This window comes from Crotalus tigris, unplaced genomic scaffold (genome assembly GCF_016545835.1).
Source record: "Crotalus tigris isolate CLP2741 ecotype Arizona unplaced genomic scaffold, ASM1654583v1 scf7180000024167.7108832, whole genome shotgun sequence".
Taxonomy (NCBI): domain Eukaryota; kingdom Metazoa; phylum Chordata; class Lepidosauria; order Squamata; family Viperidae; genus Crotalus; species Crotalus tigris.
In genome coordinates this window covers 3,818,375-3,839,864 of record NW_024100417.1, presented here as the reverse complement: position 1 = coordinate 3,839,864, position 21,490 = coordinate 3,818,375, and the positions used below count along the sequence as shown (strand labels likewise).

General features: G+C 39.5%; 1 protein-coding gene across 10 annotated transcripts in view; it reads right to left on the bottom strand.

The window, feature by feature from the left end:
• The window catches only part of SZT2 (SZT2 subunit of KICSTOR complex), a 79,185-nt gene that overhangs the window by 57,531 nt on the left and 164 nt on the right, over positions 1-21,490 (bottom strand). For 8 of the 10 annotated variants that reach the window (XM_039323370.1, XM_039323379.1, XM_039323373.1 and 5 more), the window contains exons 1-13: positions 21,254-21,445; positions 17,780-17,905; positions 17,436-17,609; positions 16,962-17,132; positions 15,548-15,679; positions 10,348-10,507; positions 8,455-8,561; positions 6,932-7,142; positions 6,221-6,391; positions 4,512-4,743; positions 4,027-4,156; positions 2,650-2,792; positions 2,271-2,423 (exon numbers count right to left, since the gene is read on the bottom strand). In XM_039323370.1, coding sequence (XP_039179304.1) covers positions 2,271-2,423; positions 2,650-2,792; positions 4,027-4,156; positions 4,512-4,743; positions 6,221-6,391; positions 6,932-7,142; positions 8,455-8,561; positions 10,348-10,507; positions 15,548-15,679; positions 16,962-17,132; positions 17,436-17,609; positions 17,780-17,905; positions 21,254-21,430 — 2,087 coding nt within the window. In that variant the 5' untranslated portion in view covers positions 21,431-21,445. Of the gene's footprint in view, positions 1-2,270; positions 2,424-2,649; positions 2,793-4,026; positions 4,157-4,511; positions 4,744-6,220; positions 6,392-6,931; positions 7,143-8,454; positions 8,562-10,347; positions 10,508-15,547; positions 15,680-16,961; positions 17,133-17,435; positions 17,610-17,779; positions 17,906-21,253; positions 21,446-21,490 lie in introns of those variants that run through there. The other 2 variants (XM_039323375.1, XM_039323377.1) reach the window with 1 other exon arrangement.

Sequence of the window (21,490 nt, the reverse complement as noted above, 5' to 3'; positions counted from 1 at the left end):
AGGGGCTAAAAAGGAGGCAGCCGAGACAGTGAAGTGCTTCTGCTTGGCAAAATTAGCGGACCAGAGGAATGCTGTGGATATGATTTACTTGGACTTCAGTATGGCATTTGATAAAGTAGACCATAACCTACTACTTGATAAGATAGATAAATGTGGGTTAGACAGCATCACCACCAGATGGATTTGTACTCAGCATGTGGTACTCAATGGAACTGCAGCTACATGGAGGGAAGTGTGTAGTGGGATGCCCCAGGGCTCTGTTCTGGGCGCAGTGCTCTTCAACATCTTCATCAATGACTTGGATGAGGGGATAGATAGGGAACTCATCAAATTTGCAGACGGCACCAAGCTGACAGGAATAGCCAACACTCCAGAAGACAGGCTTGGGATACAGAAGGATCGTGACAGACTTGAACATTGGGGGCTATCTAACAAAATGAAATTCAATGGTGAAAAAAGTAAGGTTCTACATTTAGGCAAGAAAAACCAAATGCACAGATATAGTATAGGTAGTAGCTTGCTCAATAATAGCAACTATGAAAGGGATCTCGGAGTCCTAGTGGACAATCACTTAAATATGAGCCAGCAGTGTGCTGCAGCTGCCAAAAAAGTCAACACTGTGCTAGGCTGCATTAATAGAGGGATAGAATCAAGATCACGTGAAGTATTAATACCACAATGCCTTGGTGAGGCCACACTTGGAACACTGCATCCAGTTTTGGTCACCACGATGTAAAAAAGATGTTGAGACTCTAGAAAGAGTACAGAGAAGAGCAACAAAGATGGTTAGAGGACTGGAGGCTAAAACATATAAGGAACGGTTGCTGGAATTGTGTATGTCTAGTTTAATGAAGAGAAGGGCTAGGGGTGACATGATAGCAGTGTTCCAATATCTCAGGGGTTGCCACAGAGAAGAGGGAGTCAAGCTATTCTCCAAAGATCCTGAAGGCAAGACAAGAAGCAATGGATGGAAACTAACCAAAGAGAGAAGCAACCTAGAACTAAGGAGAAATTTCCTGACAGTTAGAACAATTAGTCAGTGGAACAACCTGCCTCCAGAAGTTGTGAATGCTCCAATACTGGATGTTTTTAAGAAAAGACTGGACAGCCATTTGTGTGAAATGGTATAGGGTTTCCTACCTGAGCAGGGGGTTGGACTAGATGACCTCCAAGATCCCTTCCAACTTTATTGTTGTTGTTGTTATTGGTGTTATTTTTATTATTGTTGTTGTTATTAACTGGGGCAGGGAACTGTGATAGAAGACAACTGGGCAAGCCGCACAGTGCTGGGGCTCCTTGCCACCCTGCAAGGCAGGATATAGGCCATCCAAAAGGATATATAATAAAAGGGTGGGGAATAGGCAAGTTGAAGTACTCCTGCAGTTATTACTGCAGGCAGGCTGACAAGCGCACGAATTTGGATCGTGTGGCCATATGGATACTGGAATAAATTTGGGAATGGGTCAGAAAATCCATTTTTTAAACACCATTCTAAATTTTGAATGGTTGCTGAACAAATCATAAGTCAAGAACTATCTGTACTGAGCCTCAAGACAGGCACCAAAAATCTCAGTTCCAGAGTTTCAAAGAAAATATTCAAGGTGTGCAAGAAGGAACTGAAGTTACCCTATGAACAAATGCCTACCTGCAGAACCATTACATGTTGGGATATGGAAATATGTAAGCCACAGGAACCTTGCAAAAGCAGCTCTTGTATTATTTCAGATGCTCTATACCGGGACTCCTTGACATACAACCATTTGTTTCCTGCCGGTTCCACATTACGACGGCACTGAAAAAAGTGGCTTTTGACCGTTTTTCACACTTACGATGGGTGCAGCATCCCCATGGTCACATGATCACAATTCAGACGCTTGACATCTGTCTCATATTTATAATGATGGTTGCAGTATCCCCTTTGTGACCTTCTGACAAGCAAAGTCAATGGGGAAGCCAGATTCATTTAACAACTGTGGTAAGAAAGGTGGTAACACTTAACAAATTTCTTGATTAGCAACAGAAATTTAGGTCTCAATCATGGTCATAAGTAGAGGACTATCTATACTAATGAATGAACATGAAGTGCGTGATGAGCTTTTCCTCTTAAGAGCTATTTACGCAGCATGACTTGGCTACTTACTATAGGGAAAAAAAACCCCTCAGGCTCAATCTTATGCAAAAACCTTCTATCTCCATTGGATTTTACACCTTCATGGACTTCAACAGTTCAGGCTCAGCCTTTTCTCCCCTCTGCCCCTTAATTCCCTCACCTGTGCATGAGCTTGACATAAGAGTAGCCTTCTACCAGCACAAAACTACTCCAGTCACGCAGCAAAGAAGTCAGAGCTGAATGGGAAATGCGACACTGGATAGTACTGTAACGACCATTGTTGCCTGGGGTGTGCAAATGCTTTGGGACTGGCCTGTCAAACAGATCAAACAGTTAGTTAGTACCCATTATTCAGGAACCATCATTATACCCCATTCTACCTACCCCAGGAAAAATTCACATGTAAGACCTTACTCCTCAACTTTTGTTATTCCTCAGCCCTCAATAACAACACAATGGCTGGTAAGCTCTGAAACCTCTAAACGTTAAATACAATACCATGCCATGATACAAGTCTTGTATGTTTTTTTTGCACTTACATATCGTGTTCCAAAAGGATAACAACGCGATGCATGTGTAACCACCTCTGCCAGAGATTGGCATCCATTGACAGGATGGGCTTCCAGTAGGCTGCAAACTGTGAGTGACTGGAGTCTGAGCTACTATGCTGCAAGGACAGGACCTGAAAATGGTAGACATCGTATTTCATGAATCTGGTTGCATCTGTGCAACAGGTTGTTTAAACATTTTAGCTCAGAAAAACCATATTAGGCAGTTAGCTCTGCTAGCTTGGAAATTCTGGGAGCTGAAATCCACCCATCTTAAAGTGGCCAGGATTGAGAAACACTGCTATAGCCTATATTTAATTTTTAATTCTTATTAGTACCTTAATATTTGCAACTTATTTATGAGATTATGCAACTCTGCTGCCTTGGGAATTCTGGGTGTTAAAGTCCACCCATCTTAAAGTGGCTGAGGTTGAGAAATATTGGGCTATGGAATAACGTTTCAAAAAAAAAACAACAGAAAAAAATAACAGGGAAAAAAAAGGACATACTAACAGAAAAGGATATAGGAAGCTCAGGGATGAATTGTGAAGACCTTGGTGCTCTCTGAACCTGGTTGTTCGCTTGTAGACATGTTACCTGTCTAGATAATATTTTCAACGCTCCTTCAGTGTACTGAAGATGTTACCTAATCAGGTAATGAAACATCTGCAAGCAAACAACCAAGCTCAGAAAAGACCAAAGACTCCACAAAGAGGACATGTGCACATAGTTAGCATTAGCACACAATATAACCATCTACTTAAAATGGGAAAGAGACAACTGGCCGAAGATCTCAAAGAATGTAAGCTTGTTTTAAAATATGGTGTACTACAGTAGCTGGTCATGATAGCCCTAATGAGCAACAGAGTATAGTAAGTAAGTGATACATAGAATATTTGCTTGGCATGTTAATTTAGCACAGCTGCTCTTACTGCAAGGTTTGGCTACATTAACTCAAGGAAACAGCAAATATGTTGAACCTGTTGCTTCCAACCTATTGCTGCTAAGATATGATTCCAAATAATCGAGAATCTGAGCATCCTCATTTAATTATTACTGTAACAGCACACACATTTTCTTCCATGTGAGAAAGCAGAACTGAAGATACAGAATTGAGATATACAACACATGTTTGGAATAGAATTGCCTTCTCTCTTTATCCTTCCCTCATCAAGTCACACAACTCATGCCTTATTTTCCTAAATTGAGATACTATGAGAGATAAATATAAAGCAAGTTTTAAACCCTCTAAAACAGAAAAAGGAATGCAGCAACTTAAATAAGTTGCTACCTAAAAAGGCAGCAATTTAGGTATTACTTCTTGCTTGCTCTTAGTGCAAATTGGCTAGTAATATACAAATAATGTACCGGTGTTGTAGATCCTGGAGGAATATAGAACAGCGGCACCCCATTTCGAGTGCTTTCAGGAATAGTGAAATGCTCTGGGACGCTGTCAAATGACTGTAGATGAACCAGCATCTGATCAGTTTGGTTGATACTGAAAAATAAACAACAGCAACAAAAATCCCTCTGAAGGTCTTTAAGTCACAATTTATATCCTATTAGAGATGGATGCTATCAGTTCAAGACAATCCCTAATTCCCATTAAAGAGGTTTCTCTAGACCCAAACATATTTTATTTGCCTAACACTGAAGTTCCCTCTAAAGTCCAAATAGAAATGATCATGGTCAATCATGGCGAATAACAGTTCCTAGTTTAGAAACATTGTTCACATTAACATTCCTTATTGGGACTAAACATTTAAACAAACTAAAGGGCAGCATTACATATTGCCCAAACCCTTGGGGGGGGGAAAAGCCCCACTGAAAGGGCAAACCAAGGAAATCTCTACCTTTGCAAGGTGTTCCAGAAGCGGCGTATCACAGTGGTGCGATAGAGGCTGGTAATGGGCTTCCGTACAGTGCAGCTGATGTCATGCAAAATGTCATAGCTGCCCTCCATAGTCACTTCCACCCATGTGCTACGTTTTGAAGGATCTAGGGGCCAGGGGGCCACTGCCAAATACTCAATTCTCATATTGTGCTTCCATAGCAGAATGAGCTTCACTTCCAGTTGAGTACCACCTGTAAGCGTGCAAGAGGAATGAGGAACGTGTTCTAATAGGAAAGCACTAGCCCCCTTCTTAACAAAGTCTGCCTTTGTAAAATATTAAAACATAGCTTGTGCCAAAATCAGCACATTTATATGTCAAATTAATTTCTACTTTCTGTTGTCTATTTCTGTTTTTTTGATGTTGATCTTACTGATTTATCTAGGTTGTTCTGAATGTTATGCTCCAGTGAATGGCGATGTTGGAAGAGCCAGAAAAAAGTCTGTAGGAATACACTCCATATTTAATATTTCTAGCTTTAATTCACGGGTGTCAAACTCGATTGCGTCACGTGACGTATCGTGACATTTTTTGCCTTTGTGGAGCCAGGGTGGGCGTGGCCTGCACGTGATGCATCCGGCCTGCAGGCCACCAGTTTGACACCCCTGCTTTAATTGATCTCAGAACTTGGAGTTCCAATACCTAGCTAATATTTATGAAATGCTTTTCTGAAAACGCCCCATTAATATTTTCTAGGATGGGAAGCATAACAATGACAAAGTCATTTTTAAAAAAACAAAGTAACAATTTCAGAGTGTAGTTGATGATCTATTTTGCTTGCCAACTTTGCTTGCCACTGTGAAATATTGTTTTCAATGAAAAGTAGATAGATTTCTCATTTTTTTATTTTACACATTTATATACTATATTTAAAGAAACACAGACCAACAATGGAGCTTCTAACAATTACAACTCCTTACAATAACTAACCCAGCTGCCGATAAACAGGCCACTATATTAACAAATACTGCCCTTATGCAGAATCTTACTAAATAACGTTTGTTGGTCAAGATGATGGAATTTTGCCTACTCTACTCACAAATCTCAAGCATGAATCAGGCACTAGCAGCATTCAGAAACAAAATGTGCATTTGGCAGTCAGTCCTCATAAAACAAAAAATTATTTTGGCACATTTCTATTCCACTATTCTTTCATGGAACTCAAAGCACTGCTTGTATTCACAGTAACTTTTGAGTTGTTGGCTTGTTAAGACAAAGTAATTGGGAGTACCCAAATGAGCTGGAATTTAACAATAAATTTTACAGACATAATTTTAAGAGCTGCTCCACAACTTGAGTTATATTCAAGAAGTAGGATTGTCTCCTAATAATATTTCTACAACCTTCAGAATGCTTAATACTGTGAAATTCAGCATGATTGATTTCCAGATGACATGGTTCGTTCTAGACTTTATTTCTGTGGGGTGTTGGATGCTTGAGGCCTGTGCAACACCCCTATTTTGCATTAAACAAAAAACTCACTCCCAAAACGTACAGTATTTTCAGCCTTACCTCCTTCAATGACTTCTAGTGTGTCCCAAGCCATCCCTTATGGGACTTAGAAGCCATTTTGGGGAAAATGCAGCCCCCAGATGGAAAATAATGCATGTCCCTGATCACAATTGGCAACATACTCTGCCCAAAACAGACTAAGAACACTGAACAATCACCTTTTGTAATATTGACCTCACGGATACTATAGCCTTCTCGTAGCCGCACAGAGACTATACTAATAAGATCAGCATGGACCTCTTTTTCTGTATGCTTCTTTCGCCTCAAGGCAAGGGCTGGGTTGCTGCTTGCAGAAACAAGGTGTTCATTGAATAATCTGTGCTGGGAGACTGCAATGATAGCAAACACCGTGCAAGTGTTATTTACAAACTGTTCTATTCTGCAAACTATTTCTTCCTCCCTGTGAGGCCATGAGCCACTCCAGGGACCTCAATGCAGGGATTCAAGCATTTTATTGTGTCCCTTTGCACATGGGTGACAAATGTAGTTGTGTAAACAGTAAACATAGTACTATTTTTCCTCATCCTGCACATCATCTGCAGCAATAATGAAGGCTAGGCAAATCACTATAACCCTCAAAGCATCAAAAGAGAAACATGAATCCCTTCAATCTGTTTATAGCTAGCTACCATTTTATTTAGCTTTAGTTAATATAGCTTTCAAAACTTGAAAGCGGCGAAGAACTCATAGAACTATAGAGACCATCTATTCCTTTACCTCTTGCAAAACCCATTATTTTCACTAATAATGGACTACTATTTAGTCCGACAATTCAATCTGACCCAAAATTCTTGGCACTGGCGAAGATAGGGTAAATAGAGTAGATAAGATTGAGAAACTACATCTAAGTCCATGGAAGATAAGCTTACCACAATAATATTCAGGATTCAAGGATTCCCCACTGCGCAGAAAGGAATATGGGAGAAAAGCTTTATGGTAGACGTTTATGTCTAAACTAGAAGGCTCAACTTCAGGACATGTGGAAAGGTATGTGCCAAATGTTGCCATTGCAATGAACTTCATGAGCTCAACATTAGGAACATGACCAAAACTGCAATCATAAGAATAGACTCCTCCCACCTGCAAGAGAAAAAGAATGCACAGAAATATTGATAACTCTATCAAAAACAGGCTCTCTTTCTTACGTTGCGCTTAGGTCCATTTCAATTCAGATGTCAGTGCTGTAGTTGTAATGACAGAAAATATTTCTATACATAGCATACTTTTATTCTGATCTCTAAACCAGAAAGACATGAGAGAAAAGCAAATCTTACCACCGGTATTCTTCCCCTACCCTGAATTGTTGCATGAAATTGCCCTGCCATTGAAAGGTGCAAAGTTTCCAATGGGTTTTAAATACTTGCATAAATCTAAATGTATATCTTATCTGTAACTGATAAAAACTGAAGTTTCAAACCAAATATGTATATACATGCATTAGCATACTGTACACATATACATATACGTGTATACATACATACGAACTACATGTTGAGATTTGATCTATTTCACTTTTAAATCCTTCTCATGAGCCAGGAACAAGAGAAATCTTAACACACTAGCTAGGTTCACATAGCAGCTAAATCATACAAGGCCTCATTTTGACCTACCATGCTATTAGCCTTTGTGAGTTTATCTTAGTACAATGATTCTTATTATCAACTTGCTCCTTGAATAATCAACTACAGATATATCTTTAACTGGGTAATTAAATTTGAGGGTAGGTTAGCTTCTCCAAACAAGGTATGCAATCCTTTGCATTGGTTAAATAAAAACGTATTAAAGATGAGGGGGAGGAGAAATAAAAGTCATATATATAACCTGTATTCAAGGTACAACCAAAATTGAGCATATGTGAATTTGTGTAAGCATTAGCCAAAAGGATGACTGCAAATCAGAGTTGACCCAAAATTTGTTGTCATCTTACAAAAATCAAAATCTCCTCTTCCCATAAACTGAACGTAACAAAAGTTAATCAGATCACTTCTAGATATCCTTTGCACACTGACTCCTTGTCTAACAACCATTCAAAGTTACGTGCTTCTACAATATCTACACTTCTACAATATCCACTGAGAAGTAATATCCACTAAATTTAACAGGAACTACTTAAACCAGAAGTAACTATGGATTACAGCCTTAATGATCAAACCATGAATCAGCATTTGCTCATTAACTACTACAACTAGACTCCTGGTATCATAATCATAAATAATAATTTTTCTTTCTGTTATAAACGAATACTGAAAAGGTCAATACGTTAATAAGCACTAGCTTTTATATTGTCATGAGAGGCAGATGGGTTCTGTCTTTAATATTAGGATGGCCCTAACTACTGTACATTCACAATTATGCAATAATGCACCAACAGCCAGTGTACTTTCCACAGCACCTGAATAAAAGAGCAGGCCACAGTCCCACTGCGTAGTTGATTGAGCAGAGTCTCACAGACTGCTACATCTGGCACACTGGTGACGCCATCTGTGATCACAATGATCCCTTTGAATAATAACAACAATTATCAGCACTAAATAGACACGAGTGAACATTCTATCATCAAAGGCAAGAATTAAGTTCTGAGAGAGATTTGCAAGTGACAGAGCTAAGGAAAAATAACTAACTAGAAAACAGCAATGGTCCCTTTCCTGAATCCATAACAAGATACATATTAAACAAAACTGATGTCAAGATCAATCTTAAATAAATAAATAAATAAATATCCTATTGGTCCACTGTAATTTTTATATTCAAAATTAGATCCTATTGGCCTTTTGCAATTAAAAAGAGCTGATGTCACTGAAAGAATTATTTGCAGTAAGTAGTTTTTTCCCCAACTATACTGATTTCCAGCATGTGTTTTATAATACTACAATTGTAGTTTTAATACTTTTTATGCAGCACATCTACAATAACTACAAAGAAATTTCCTGACATTGAGAATAATCAGTAAAACGGCTTGCCTCCAGAAATAGTAGGTGCTCCATCACTGAAGGTTTTCAAGAAGAGACTGGACAGCTATTTGTTCAGAATGATATAGGGTTTCCTGCTTGAGCAGGGGGTTGGACTAGAACAGGGCTTTTCAACCAGCGGTACAGGTACCACCTGTGGTACATTGGCACCTGGCAGGTGGTACGGGACCATCCTAGAAAAATGGTAGTGGGGGAGGGGAATGAGCTGAACCAGTGGCAGCACCGCACAAGCCTGAGCGAGAGATGGCTGGAGCTGCAGGGCTGTCAGGGCTCAGTGGAAGCGCCAGGATCAGCACTTCTTCGGGGCTGTCAGGGCTCAGTGGAAGTGCCAGGATCAGTGCCAGGCTCCAGCTGGAGCTCAGCGCTGATCCTGGTGCTTCTGCTGAGCCCAGAAGAAGCGCCGATCAGCTGGAATGTTGCAGCATCTCCAGGGTCTTGTGATTTACATTCAAATGCTTGGCATCTGATTCATATTTATGACGGTCAAAGTGTCTCAGGGCCATGTGAAGTGACCAAAACCTGCTGCAACCAACCAGCAAACAGGGAGAATAAAAACCAAACACCCCCCCACCCCAGCCCCACTGCCAATCCTCAGCAGAAATGCTCACAACAATGAAAACCTCGGACAGGAGGAAGAGCGCAGCCGGGCGGGCAGCAAGGCGTTTTGCTCGGCTGTGGCTTGGGGGACACTTTTTTCAGTGCTATTGTAACTTCGAACAGTCACTAAGCGAACTGTTGTAAGTCAAGGACTATCTATACTTTATCACTTTTTTTTTGATCAAGTTTTTGACACCTTGCTAGGCGACTGGTGGTACTCGGATATTGCCATATCCTAAAAGTGGTACAATGGGTGAAAAGGTTGAAAAGCCCTGGACTAGAAGACCTTCAAGGTCCCTTCCAACTCTGTTAGTCTGTTATTCATTCACAATTAAATCATTGCAGCTATCCTCTGTACTGTGCTCAGAGAAAAAGGCTTGTTGTAGGTAGTCTGAAACTATAGAAGAACCTCAACAAGGATTCCAAAACAAAGAGCTCAACAACTCTGTGCATTGGAATTGATTTACTTCTAGGCTTAGAGAAGCAAAACGCAAAACCTTGCAATGTTGCAAATGCTGTAGTTACTACTATAGAGGAAAAAACAGAAAAGCAAGCTATATATTCTGCTGCTCTTAGAGGAAAGATAGGATATATAAATTTAACAGAACTGTCTCTAGACAAGAGTATTCAAGATTAACTTAATTTCCCTTCTTTGTCTCCCTTTATCTAAGTAAACATAAGAGATGGACTCTAAAGGTTTTTTAAAAGATCCCACTCACCTGCGGTAGAGTTGGAAGGAAGCAGCTGCAATGCCAAAATTCCCTGTCGAATCATACTGACAAGTCCAACATCAGCTGTAACCATTGAAACCCCCAACTTCTTCCCTGGAATTTCCTGAGAGTCACAAATATGTTCCTGGTTAAGGGATGACAAGTCCGCCTGCAAGAACAGAAGAAATTCTATTTATACCTCAGAAGTACCGGTATTCATTTTTCACTACAGGTACCTCAAGCCTTTCTTATTAATTCCTCTCAAAAGTCAGTTTTCATTGATTCATTGGTCCATATAAATACAACTAGACTACTGGAATTCTCTCTACATGGGGCTCTACCTGAGGCTGCCCTTGAAGATCATCTGAACACTTAAACCAGAACAGCATTCAACGGTCTAAATAATGATGGGTACATCTAGTTTTATTTTATATAACAAGTGTTCACCTATCAGTCAACTTTCAAGGATAATTTGAGATGCTAGTTATTATCTTTAAAGCCTTTAAAGTATGAACTAGGAGACAGATCCTGCAAAAGATCCTGTCCTCTATAACATTGCATCAGCAAAACCCAATCAGAACAGCAGAACCAGACCTTCTCAATGGTGACCCCTTCCTGTGCAACAGTTTGCCTTCTAATGTCTAATACTTTCTTGTAGGTCTTCTCAAGTGTTGGCTAGGATGACCATATTAGCCACAGAAGTTAAATTTGTAATTATTGAACTGGGTTAATGCACAACAGTGCCACCAGCCTTTCCAGGCAACAAGATTTCCTAAAATATAATCCATGTCTGTATTGAATAAAAGTAGCAAGAGGAGATACCATCCTAAAGGAGTCCAGTTTTAATGGAGAAATATTGATTGTGGATTCCATATGTTGTCATTCAGCCCAACATGTTTGCAGCATGATTTAAAAAAAAAAACCTTCAGCATACTTTAGATGTACTTCCATATGCTAAAAGTCTGATCCAAGATGCTGTCATAGTGCATGCTATCAACTGTTGCTTTGAATACCATTTAAATTTCTTGACAAAATTTAAGCTACAGTTACAATAGTTACTTGATCATTGTAACTACATGCAGATCTAAACCCAAGTTGATTGTTCTAGTTCTTTCATCACAGTTGAGAAATATTTTCCACAATTTTGTAATCAATATAGCACCCAGCAGATCTCTCTATGGTTATATTTTTTTTCTTTTTTGTGTAATTGGAAACCAACGTTTATTTATGTTTTTGTTAAGATTTCAACTTCCTATATTTTCCTGAATAAAACTTCAAATATAGAAATCAAGATACCAAGGCAGGATATCTTTTGAAGAAATATATATCTGGACCAACCTCATCTGATCTAGTGCTTTCCATACTTCAAGCAATCTAATGGATTTTTTTATTTTTCCCAGCGTGGTGAACCTTTATAAAATATACTGGTTTTTCCATTTATGGATTTACAATTAATACTAGCATTTAGAATAGTGGGGGCTGGATGGTTTAAAATTTACTTAAAATATTTCTGTTGTTCTAATTTGCCTTTTTTGTTGCATATAAATTTGTTATTTTATGATATCACTAATCAGAACTATATGCACCCTTTCATTTAGCAACCACATTCTGTCCCCTAAATTTGAAGTCAAATGGCCACTAAGCGAATATGTAACACAGAGAAAAAGAGACATACTGCAAAGATTATTGATTGCTGCTGTCTCATTTAGATAAAGGTCTCTAGTAAACTTATGCCAGCTTGCATTTATGGTTGCAAGTGTGCGCACTGGTCAGAAAATGTTTAATTACTGTCATATTTGTGAATGGACACAAAACAAGGTAGTGTTAAATAAGGAGTATATTTTCTCACTGGATATTTTATCAGCTGAAATAGTTTTCAATTCACCTTTTCTCCCGATAGTTATAACTCTGTTGCTTTGTGATTGCAATATAGTGTATTACTTTGAGTAGCTTGCTTTTTCACTAAACCAGGTTTCTTGCCTTAAGATTTTAGCTGGCTAAAGCCATTTTTCTTTGAACGGATAACAGTTTTAGAACTTCCCCAGACTTTGTTTTCTTCAATAACCTTGTGTGCTGTACAATGAATAACATTTTCACTTCCAAAAAAGATTTAGTAGCTGGGTTGGTATGTACTTATATTGTACAGCTAATTTTGTTTAGCACTAAGACTATTGAGACAAAATTTTATAGTATACTATCACCAAGAGGAAAGTTTGCCTAAGCACAATGGTGGCTGGACCACAGCCTGTAGTTAAGACAGCTAAGTGTCTTTATACTAAAAAATGTTTGAGATTCCTAAAAAAAAAAAATTGCCAAATATACCTCTTGAAACCTCTTTGAAGTAAGATACCAGCAAAAAACAACAGAACAATTATAGTACGATTTCAGTTAGGAAACACTAGAGCAGACATGTCAAACTCGTAACATCACATGATGTCACGCAACGTATCGGGACGGTTTTGCCATTGCCGGCAATGGGGTGGGCACGGCTTCCAGATGACGTGTCTGGCCTGCGGGCCGGCAGTTTGACACCCCTGCACTAGAGTCATCAACTTTTGCTAGTTACTATAATTCCTATCTGAGCTCATCTCCATTAAACAACTGTCTCCCGTTCACTGTTACTGATCCTTTGCCGAGAAAGGTTTTCAGCTTTCTGAACATATATTGGGAAGTGGTCTAGAAATTGCAAAGGGAAATCAACAATACAGAACAACAGTCAGCAGGAAAGAGTAAATACACCATGAAAGCCAGCTTTCTTTCACCAAGATCCTACCCACTTTAGGAATGAAGGTACAGTATAGTAGTCTTCATTCAGTGATTGCTTCAGACAGAGACCATTTGCAGTTATTACAGTGATGCAAATGTACTTTTGCAACCAATGCCTGCATTTACAACCTTCGCAGCATCTTTTAGTCACAATCTGTCATTAAGTTAGTACATGCTGCCTGTGACTGACCCATTTTTTTCCCCTTCTCACAGAGCAGACACGTTGTCCAAATAAGCTATCTGTTCCTGAGCTGCTTTTCTCCCCAGTGCAAATTAACAAACTCAGCTGTGACTTTAGTGGATTAGATTCCCTGACTGGCTCAGCCTGCTATACAATGAATAACATTTTCACTTCAAAAAAAGATGTAGTAGCTGGGTTGGTATGTATGTATATTGTACAGCTAGTTTTCAGTAGCATCTATTTCTGTTTATTTTGTTTAGCATTAAGAACATTCAGACATTTTATAGTAGAGCTCTGACAAAACTCTAATCAATTTTACAATGACAGTTATTTTTACCTAAGTGGTTTGTGATTCTCCAGTGAGAACTGCTGGCACTAGCACATTCTTTTCAATGTGTATTCTCCATTGTGCGCCTACTTATTTTTATAATCCCTTCCTCTCCAATGAATGTAAACCCAAACATTAATTCCCTCTTTGTTAATTATCCAAGTTTTGTGGTGAGCATTCCAAAGGGAGAGGGAGTTGGGAAAAAGCAAATTTGTCCTTTTACCCAGCTTCCTTGTGAGTCAAATTCCTGAAACTTTCCTTAATATATGGGCTCAGCCAGCTATGTGAGTCTATATCCTTCTGATGCTGTTAACTAAAGGTGAAGTAAACCACAAACACAGTTGCAGTCACATGATTTTTTCACTTAGCAACCATTTCATTAAATGACAGGTCCCAATTGTTGCTTAACTATGACTACCTAACTACCTGCATTATGTTTCTCATTAGTTCTCACAAAAGTAGACATGTTACAGAAACTTGAAAAAGAATCTTTAGTAATGAAAATTCTATTTGCTAAGTTGGCAAAATGTAGTGCTTTCAGAGATTTCTTCAAAAATCCTTCTGACTCAACATCCAATAGGGCAGGGGTGTCAAACTGCCGGCCCACAGGCCAGATGCGTCACGCGGAAGCTGCACCCACCCCAGCCCGGCAAAGGGAAAAAAGTCACCATACATCGCGACATGTCACATGGCGAGTGTGACACCCCTGCTATAGGGCATGCCTCCATAAATACCCATTCAGCTAGCTTATTCTAGAGCACTTTCTACTGCTCTACTACCCACGAGATAGGAGTCTTTTGAAGCAAGGCTAGAATTATTCTGATCCACAACAAGTGTGAAAGAGCTTCCCATTATCAAGACAATAAATCTCTATTTCAGAGCTCCAGATATACCCTTGATTATAATATTAGGTTCCTTCTAACAAGTTCACGTGTCTTGCCCTTTCAGGCAACAATTTTATACACTACTATTCAATACTAACAATTATTACCTCTGAACTCCAGGAGCATACAAAGCACACTATCATCCACTCCAGGCACCTTCAAGTTTTCTATTCCAATGAACTATTGAAGTAATTAAAGCCAGTTTCTTTTACACAATTAACATAACTTACATAAGTCATAAAAGATTTAATATTCTATAGTATTTCAATACATTCAGAGCATGTTAAATATAGTATCTCAGTATTCCTTTTTGCAAACTTATAAGCAGAACATGTCACCTGTACACCATAGGCTAAGACACTATAATTTGTATAAGAGGCTCTAGAATAGAATAAAATAGAAATAGAACAGGAATAGAAATAAGAATAGAGTATGAATTTATATAATAAATGTATAATAATAAATTATAAATGTATAATTACACATTTTATTATAGTATTATGTATTTTATATATATATAGGTCTTTGGTTATTCGGGTTTTCTCCAGCATCAAATTGGAAGTGTCTTGGCGACGTTTTGACAAAGTCTCATTCATCATCTTCAGGCTGGTGTTTTTGGCTTCGTGCTTCTAGGAGCAATGTGTGATCGTAGCTGTTTCTTCCTTTTAACTGCCAGTGGGGATATGAACTGATTGGATGAGAGCTTGGCTGTGTTGATTGGGTGGTGTGTTCTGATTGGTTAGGAGCTTGGCTGTGCTCTGATTGGATGGGGGGTTGGCTGTGCTCTGATTGGTTGGGGGAATGTTCTGTTTGGGTGGGGGCTTTGTTGTGCTCAGGTTAGTCTGAGTTGCAGGGGGATGTGAGATGGTGAGCTGCATTGCTATTGTTTGGCTTCGCGTTCGTGGTTGTGCTTCATCTTCATGATGGGTGTCAGTTTGCTTCATGTATGGATTGGAGGGGTTTAAAGTGGCTAATGATGCAGCTGTGATGAGGCACAACCACGAACGCGAAGCCAATTCGAGAAGAAAACAGTTACTATGACTTCCTCACCTGAGTTTTGGCCTCATATTGGTGCTGGAGCATCTCAGCAACTTTGTTTTCAAAGGCGCACAACTGTGTATAAACCTGGTTCAAAAAGGTTTCCGTCTTTGTTCCATCTGACAAGCAACCCTGGAACAGCACCTGGGCCATGGACAAAAAAAATCTGTGGGTTTTATTCATATAATGAAGTCCTGCAAATGGTATATCAACAAAACCCAAGAAAATTTAAAAAGGGAACTATATCAGTTCACTAACAAAGAACAATTTTAAAAAGCAAATTCAAACATGTAAAAAGATATAAAACAGTAGTTAAAATGCTGATCTCCTTGGCAAACAGAAGACTTATACCTCTCTGTGGCTTCATTTTTTTGCTACTTTGCACTGACCTCCAACATAAATTAGGTTAGAGTAATTAAAGAACAAATTTTATTTTCAAAAACATAAATTACATCTATGTTTGATATACAGTGTTTCCCCGAAAATAAGACCTATCCCGAAAATAAGACCTAGCTTGATTTTCACACATGCACCTAATATAAGCCCTACCTCCAAAATAAGCCCTAGTTTGGGGGCAAGGCGCACATGTAAAAATCAAGTTAGGGTGGGAGTGGTGAGGTGGAACTGCCCTGCACCCGCTTATCTTAGGACTGCTGCAGCCAGACTCTCCCATGCCCTGATACCTGTCGCACCGCTGCCTGAGTTCTGCGACCGCTTGCTCATGGCCAGATGCCGTATGGTGCATCACGCTGGTGCCGCTACTCTCAGGCCACATGGCGCATTGCACCAGTGCTGCCGTTCACACATGCAATGGCAGAATCCACTATGCAGCATCCTGCTGCGACGATACCAGCGCCATGAGGGGTGCGGCCGCAAGCAGCCAAAGAACTTGGGCAGTGGCGCAACAGGGAGCATGAGAGGCCTGGCTGTGGCAGTCCTAAGGTAAGCAGGTAAGACATCCCCCCAAAATAAGCCCTAGTGCTTATTTCGGAACACTCCCCCCCCAAAATAAGACTGGGTCTTATTTTCGAGAAAACATGAATAGTAGACCAAAGATGTAAAGTTCACCTAGGTCCATAGTCACTTTTCTTGCTGATCAAACCCATTACATATAAAAAGGTTACCCAAAATATGTATCCACATGTAATATGTACTAGTCAACAAATGTTCTTTACAACACAGGCAGGCAACCTGAGATCAAATGTTTTAGACTATGTCTTTCATACAACATACTGAATACAATCAATGTTACAGATTATGGGAAATGCAGTCCAAAATGCCCACAAGTAATTCAGGCTACCTAGCCCATTTTTAAATGTTGCACATTACAGTCTATCACTGTATTCCCTAGCAACAAGATGTTTTCAACTTTAAACTGTTTAAGCATTTCACATAAACCTCTCAAAACTGAAGATATAAGAATTACCTGATGTATCTGTAAGCTAATGATAGAAGAATATGCTTGGATAGTGATGAAAATATCAGGTTGGAATATAATGTCAGAACCTGGGATTCTAAAGGGCTTTAATAATCCTCCTAAACACCTTGAGAGAGCATAGAACACTTCATCAAAAATTATCTCCCCAGGAGAGTCATCCTAGAAAAAAAAATGAGAGGATATGCAAGTTTACCTCAAAGGTAATTACCTCCACTCAACTAGAAGTAAGTCATAAGAATTTTACATTTTAAGTATTTGGAACTCATAATAATTTTTAACCAATGAAGATATACAGATTAAACATATCCATAAATGTAAACTAGATTTAAAAAATAGGCAGGAGTAGGCAGGCTTCTCTTCATAGGGGATATATTTCTGAGAGTTCTGAACAGGAAGCAGTCCAAGCCAAAGAAAAAGGGTGGAAAAACTGAAACTACAACTTGAAGAGATGAACATGCTTACTACAATCCCTGTAGAAGGACTCAAATCCAGTTCAATCACAAAACGGTACCGGTGTGCAAGGAAAGTGACATGTGTTGAAGGCACTAGGAGGTACGGCTTAGTTTGCAAAGGCTCATCAGGTTGCCAGCTGTTTGGCAGGATGCTGAGAACATCTAATTCACTGTCTGACTTTCCCTTGAACAAAACAAAAAAACGAAATAGAGACAAAATTAAAAACAAAAATTGAAAGAAATTACAGAATTCCATACATGAATTACTCTTCCTAAAATCACAAGAACTAACCCCTTTCTGCTTCTCCCACATTACAAAAAATGTTTAGAAGCTTTGCAATAAAATTTACTCACCAATTCAGCTTCAGACATTGAGCAGATAACCTGATGCAAATGACCAAGAAACCAGGCTAGTCGCACATTACGTGAAATTCGATAGTCCTTCTTCATCAAGAGGAACACCTGTCCAGCCTCCTCTATCTGCAAATAAAAAAAAAAACATTACTTTGCAAAAGAAATATGCCCATGTGTTTTTCAATCATTAAAAAGCTATTTGGTATTTAAATTGTTACTTATATTATATGCCAAAACAGAATAGAATTCATGCTCTAAAGCTGAAAGGGAAAAAAAAACTACTGTATGTATAAAAAAATGTATTTAACTGGACTTCTTTCCTTCCACTTTATAGAGTAATTCTGACAGATCTAATAAAAAGCCACAGGTAAATTGCTGTATTAAAAAAACCTGAAAAATTCATCAAGTTAGAAATGAAATCAGATTGAAAATGCTATCTGCCATTAAATCTTAGAAAATTTGACAAAGAGGGTAATGTACTGCATGAGGAATCTGAGCATTCGTGATCATATATTCTTTCTTTTTTAACATACCTTTTTATTTATATATGAAGAGAAAGGAACACATTGTAGCCCAAAAAAGAGAGCACCCAACTGCAGGAATCAGGTGACTGAATTAAAGATAGGTAGATTACTCACATGTGCTCTACACCAGGGGTCCCCAACCCCCGGTCCGTGGACTAGCACCGGGCCACGGCATGCCAGCAACCAGGCCACACAAATAAGCAAAGTCCCATCCCTGGGATGCAGGCAGCACACAAAGCCACGCATCCTCTGGTCCACGGAACCGGTCCCTGGTGCCCAAAAGTTGGGGACCTCTGCTCTATACAGCTGCATTTTTTAGGGGGGGACAGGAACTGTGTCTTTGCAATTAGCTTATTAATCAGCTCAGAATTACAGAATTCCATTGTGCTTATAGCATTAAATTTGCCTATATGGACTCTTAATGGGTCATCCTTTAATCACTTTAGACTTTTTTTATTCTTTGGCTTTCTTTAAAGATCAAGAATCTTTGGACTGGCAAGTTTTACTGAAATTAATGGATGTCCTTTAATCCAAAGGTACCCAATCTTTTGGGCACCAGGGACAGGTTCTATGGAGAGAGGTTTTTCTGGAGGGTGCATGGTTTTGTGTGCTGCCTGCATCTCGCGGATAGAGCTTTGCTTGTTTGTGCGGCCCGGTTGCTGGCATGCTGCGGCCCGGTACTGATCTATGGACTGGAGGTTGGGGACCTCTGCTTTAATCCTTTAAAAAAAACCAGTTTAAGTATTAATTGGATTTGTATTTTTGGGAATATACTGTACAAGAGGATTGTTGGCTTTGGAAAATTTCACACAGATTAGGGGCTCAAACACACTTGACTGAAAACAAAAAGATTTGCACAGGTAAGATTGGATGAGAGCCTAAATTTCTCTAATCCTGGTCCAACACCTCACCCTCTGTAACAGGCTGGCTCTTGGTATATTTAATTGGCTAATTATGGTGAGTAATGGTGTCTATTGCTATGCTATATTGATGATTTAGAAAATCATTTCAATAATTTACAAAATTCTAATAAAATCAACCATGTTAAATCTTTTTGCTACAATCAGGATTCCAGCAAGCATGTTCCATGAAACAATCACTTGCACATTACAAGTGGCAGAAGATGATCTAATAAGAGCCAACGGTATCAAGCAAATATTTCTCATGCTAATCTTTTCTGACACACTGGTTTAAATAGACAATTTTATTCAAAGTCCATTTTTCCCCTTAGTAACAACAAACTGAGTCATAGGCAAGCTCACTTGAAAGTAAATTTGATTCTATTAGTGGGCTTTCCAAATAATAATAATAACAATAATAACAATAATAATTTGTTGTTGTTGTTGGAAGGGATCTTGGAAGTCAACTAGTCCAACCCTCTGCTTAGGTAGGAAACCCTATACCATTTCAGACAAATGATTGTCCAGTCTCTTGTTAAAAACTTCCAATGTTGGAGCATTCACAACTTCTGGAGGCAGGTTGTTCCACTGATTAATTGTTCTAACTGTCAGGAAATTTCTCCTTAGTTCAAGGTTCCTTCTTTCTTTGATTACTTTCCATCCATTGCTTCTTGTCTTGCCTTCAGGTGCTTTGGAGAATAGCTTCACTCCCTCTTCTTTGTGGCAGCCCGAGACATTGGAACACTGCTATCATGTCCTCCCTCGTCCTTCTCTTCATTAAACTAGACATACCCAATTCCGGCAGCCTTTCCTTATATGCTTTAGCCTCCAGTCCCCTAATCATCTTTGTTGCTCTTCTCTGTACTCTTTCTAGAGTCTCAACATCTTTTTTACATGGCAGTGACCAAAACTGGATGCAGTATTCCAAGTGTGGCCTTACCAAGGCATTGTAAAGTGGTATTAATACTTCACATGATCTTGATTCTATCCCTCTGTTAATGCAGCCCAGCACTGTGTTGGCCTTTTTGGCAGCTGCAGCACACTGCTGGCTCCTATTTAAGTGATTGTTCACTAGGACTCCAAGATCCCGCTCACAGTTGCTACTTTTGAGCAAGGTACTACCTATACTATAACTGGGCATTTGGTTTTTCTTGCCTAAATGTAGAATCTTACTTTTTTCACCATTGAATTTCATTTTGTTAGATAGTCCCCAAAGTCTGTCAAGATCCTTCTGTATCTTAAGCCTATCTTCTGGAGTGTTGGCTATTCCTGCCAGCTTGGTGTCATCTGCAAATTTGATGATTTCCCTATCTATCCCCTCGTCAAATCATTGATGGAGATGTTGAAGAGCACTGGGCCCAGAACAGAGCCCTGGGCACCCCACTACACACTTCCTTCCATGTAATGCATTGAGGACCACATGCTGAGTACGGCCGGTCAACCAGCTAAGGATCCATCTGGTGGTGATGCTGTCTAACCCACATTTTTCTATCTCATCAAGTAGTAGGTTGTGGTCTACTTTATCAAATGCCATACTGAAGTCCAAGTAAATTATATCCATAGCATTCCTCTGGTCCACTAATTTTGTGTGGCATGATCTGTTTTTGGCAAACCCATGTTGGTTTTTGGTTATGACTTTGTTTGCCTCTAGGTGTTCACTGATTTGTTGCCTGATTATCTTTTCCATAATCTTTGCAAGTAAAGTTACATACAACTATTTACCGAATAAGAATTGGAGCAAATTGTCTGCAAGTGAGTGATATATACAACACTGAATTATGGAGAGCAGGACCCTGGGAAGAAGAGGGTTAGAAGTGACAGTTTCTGACTTTGATAGGATAGCATCTGCAGCTTGTTTACCGACCGCTGATCCTTCGTGCCCAAATTAGGGCTGAAAAAAACTGTCTAACTTAACACTTCCTCTACAAGCTCAGTATCAAACACAGCTGCAGAACTATAGAAAACGGCATCACAACTTGTGTCTACAAAAAGGTTTCGCTGGGGAAAGCTGGGGACTGGAATCTTTTCTAAAACGGACCACGTCCTCAGACCTTCTCCGTCCGACACGTGTGCAACAGCCTCATCATTTTCCAGATCTGGCGCTGGCACCGGTCCTTGAGAATGCACGCCTGGCTTGCACTCTCATTCGCTCTGCAAACCCGAGTCTTAGCGGCTATTCCCAGCGGCGTCCTTCGCCTCCGCCACCAACCATCGCTACCCCCCTTCATTCCGCATCTTCTACCAATTAGGCTCGGAGCTTCTCAAATTAAGGCACGCCCCGCGGGCGG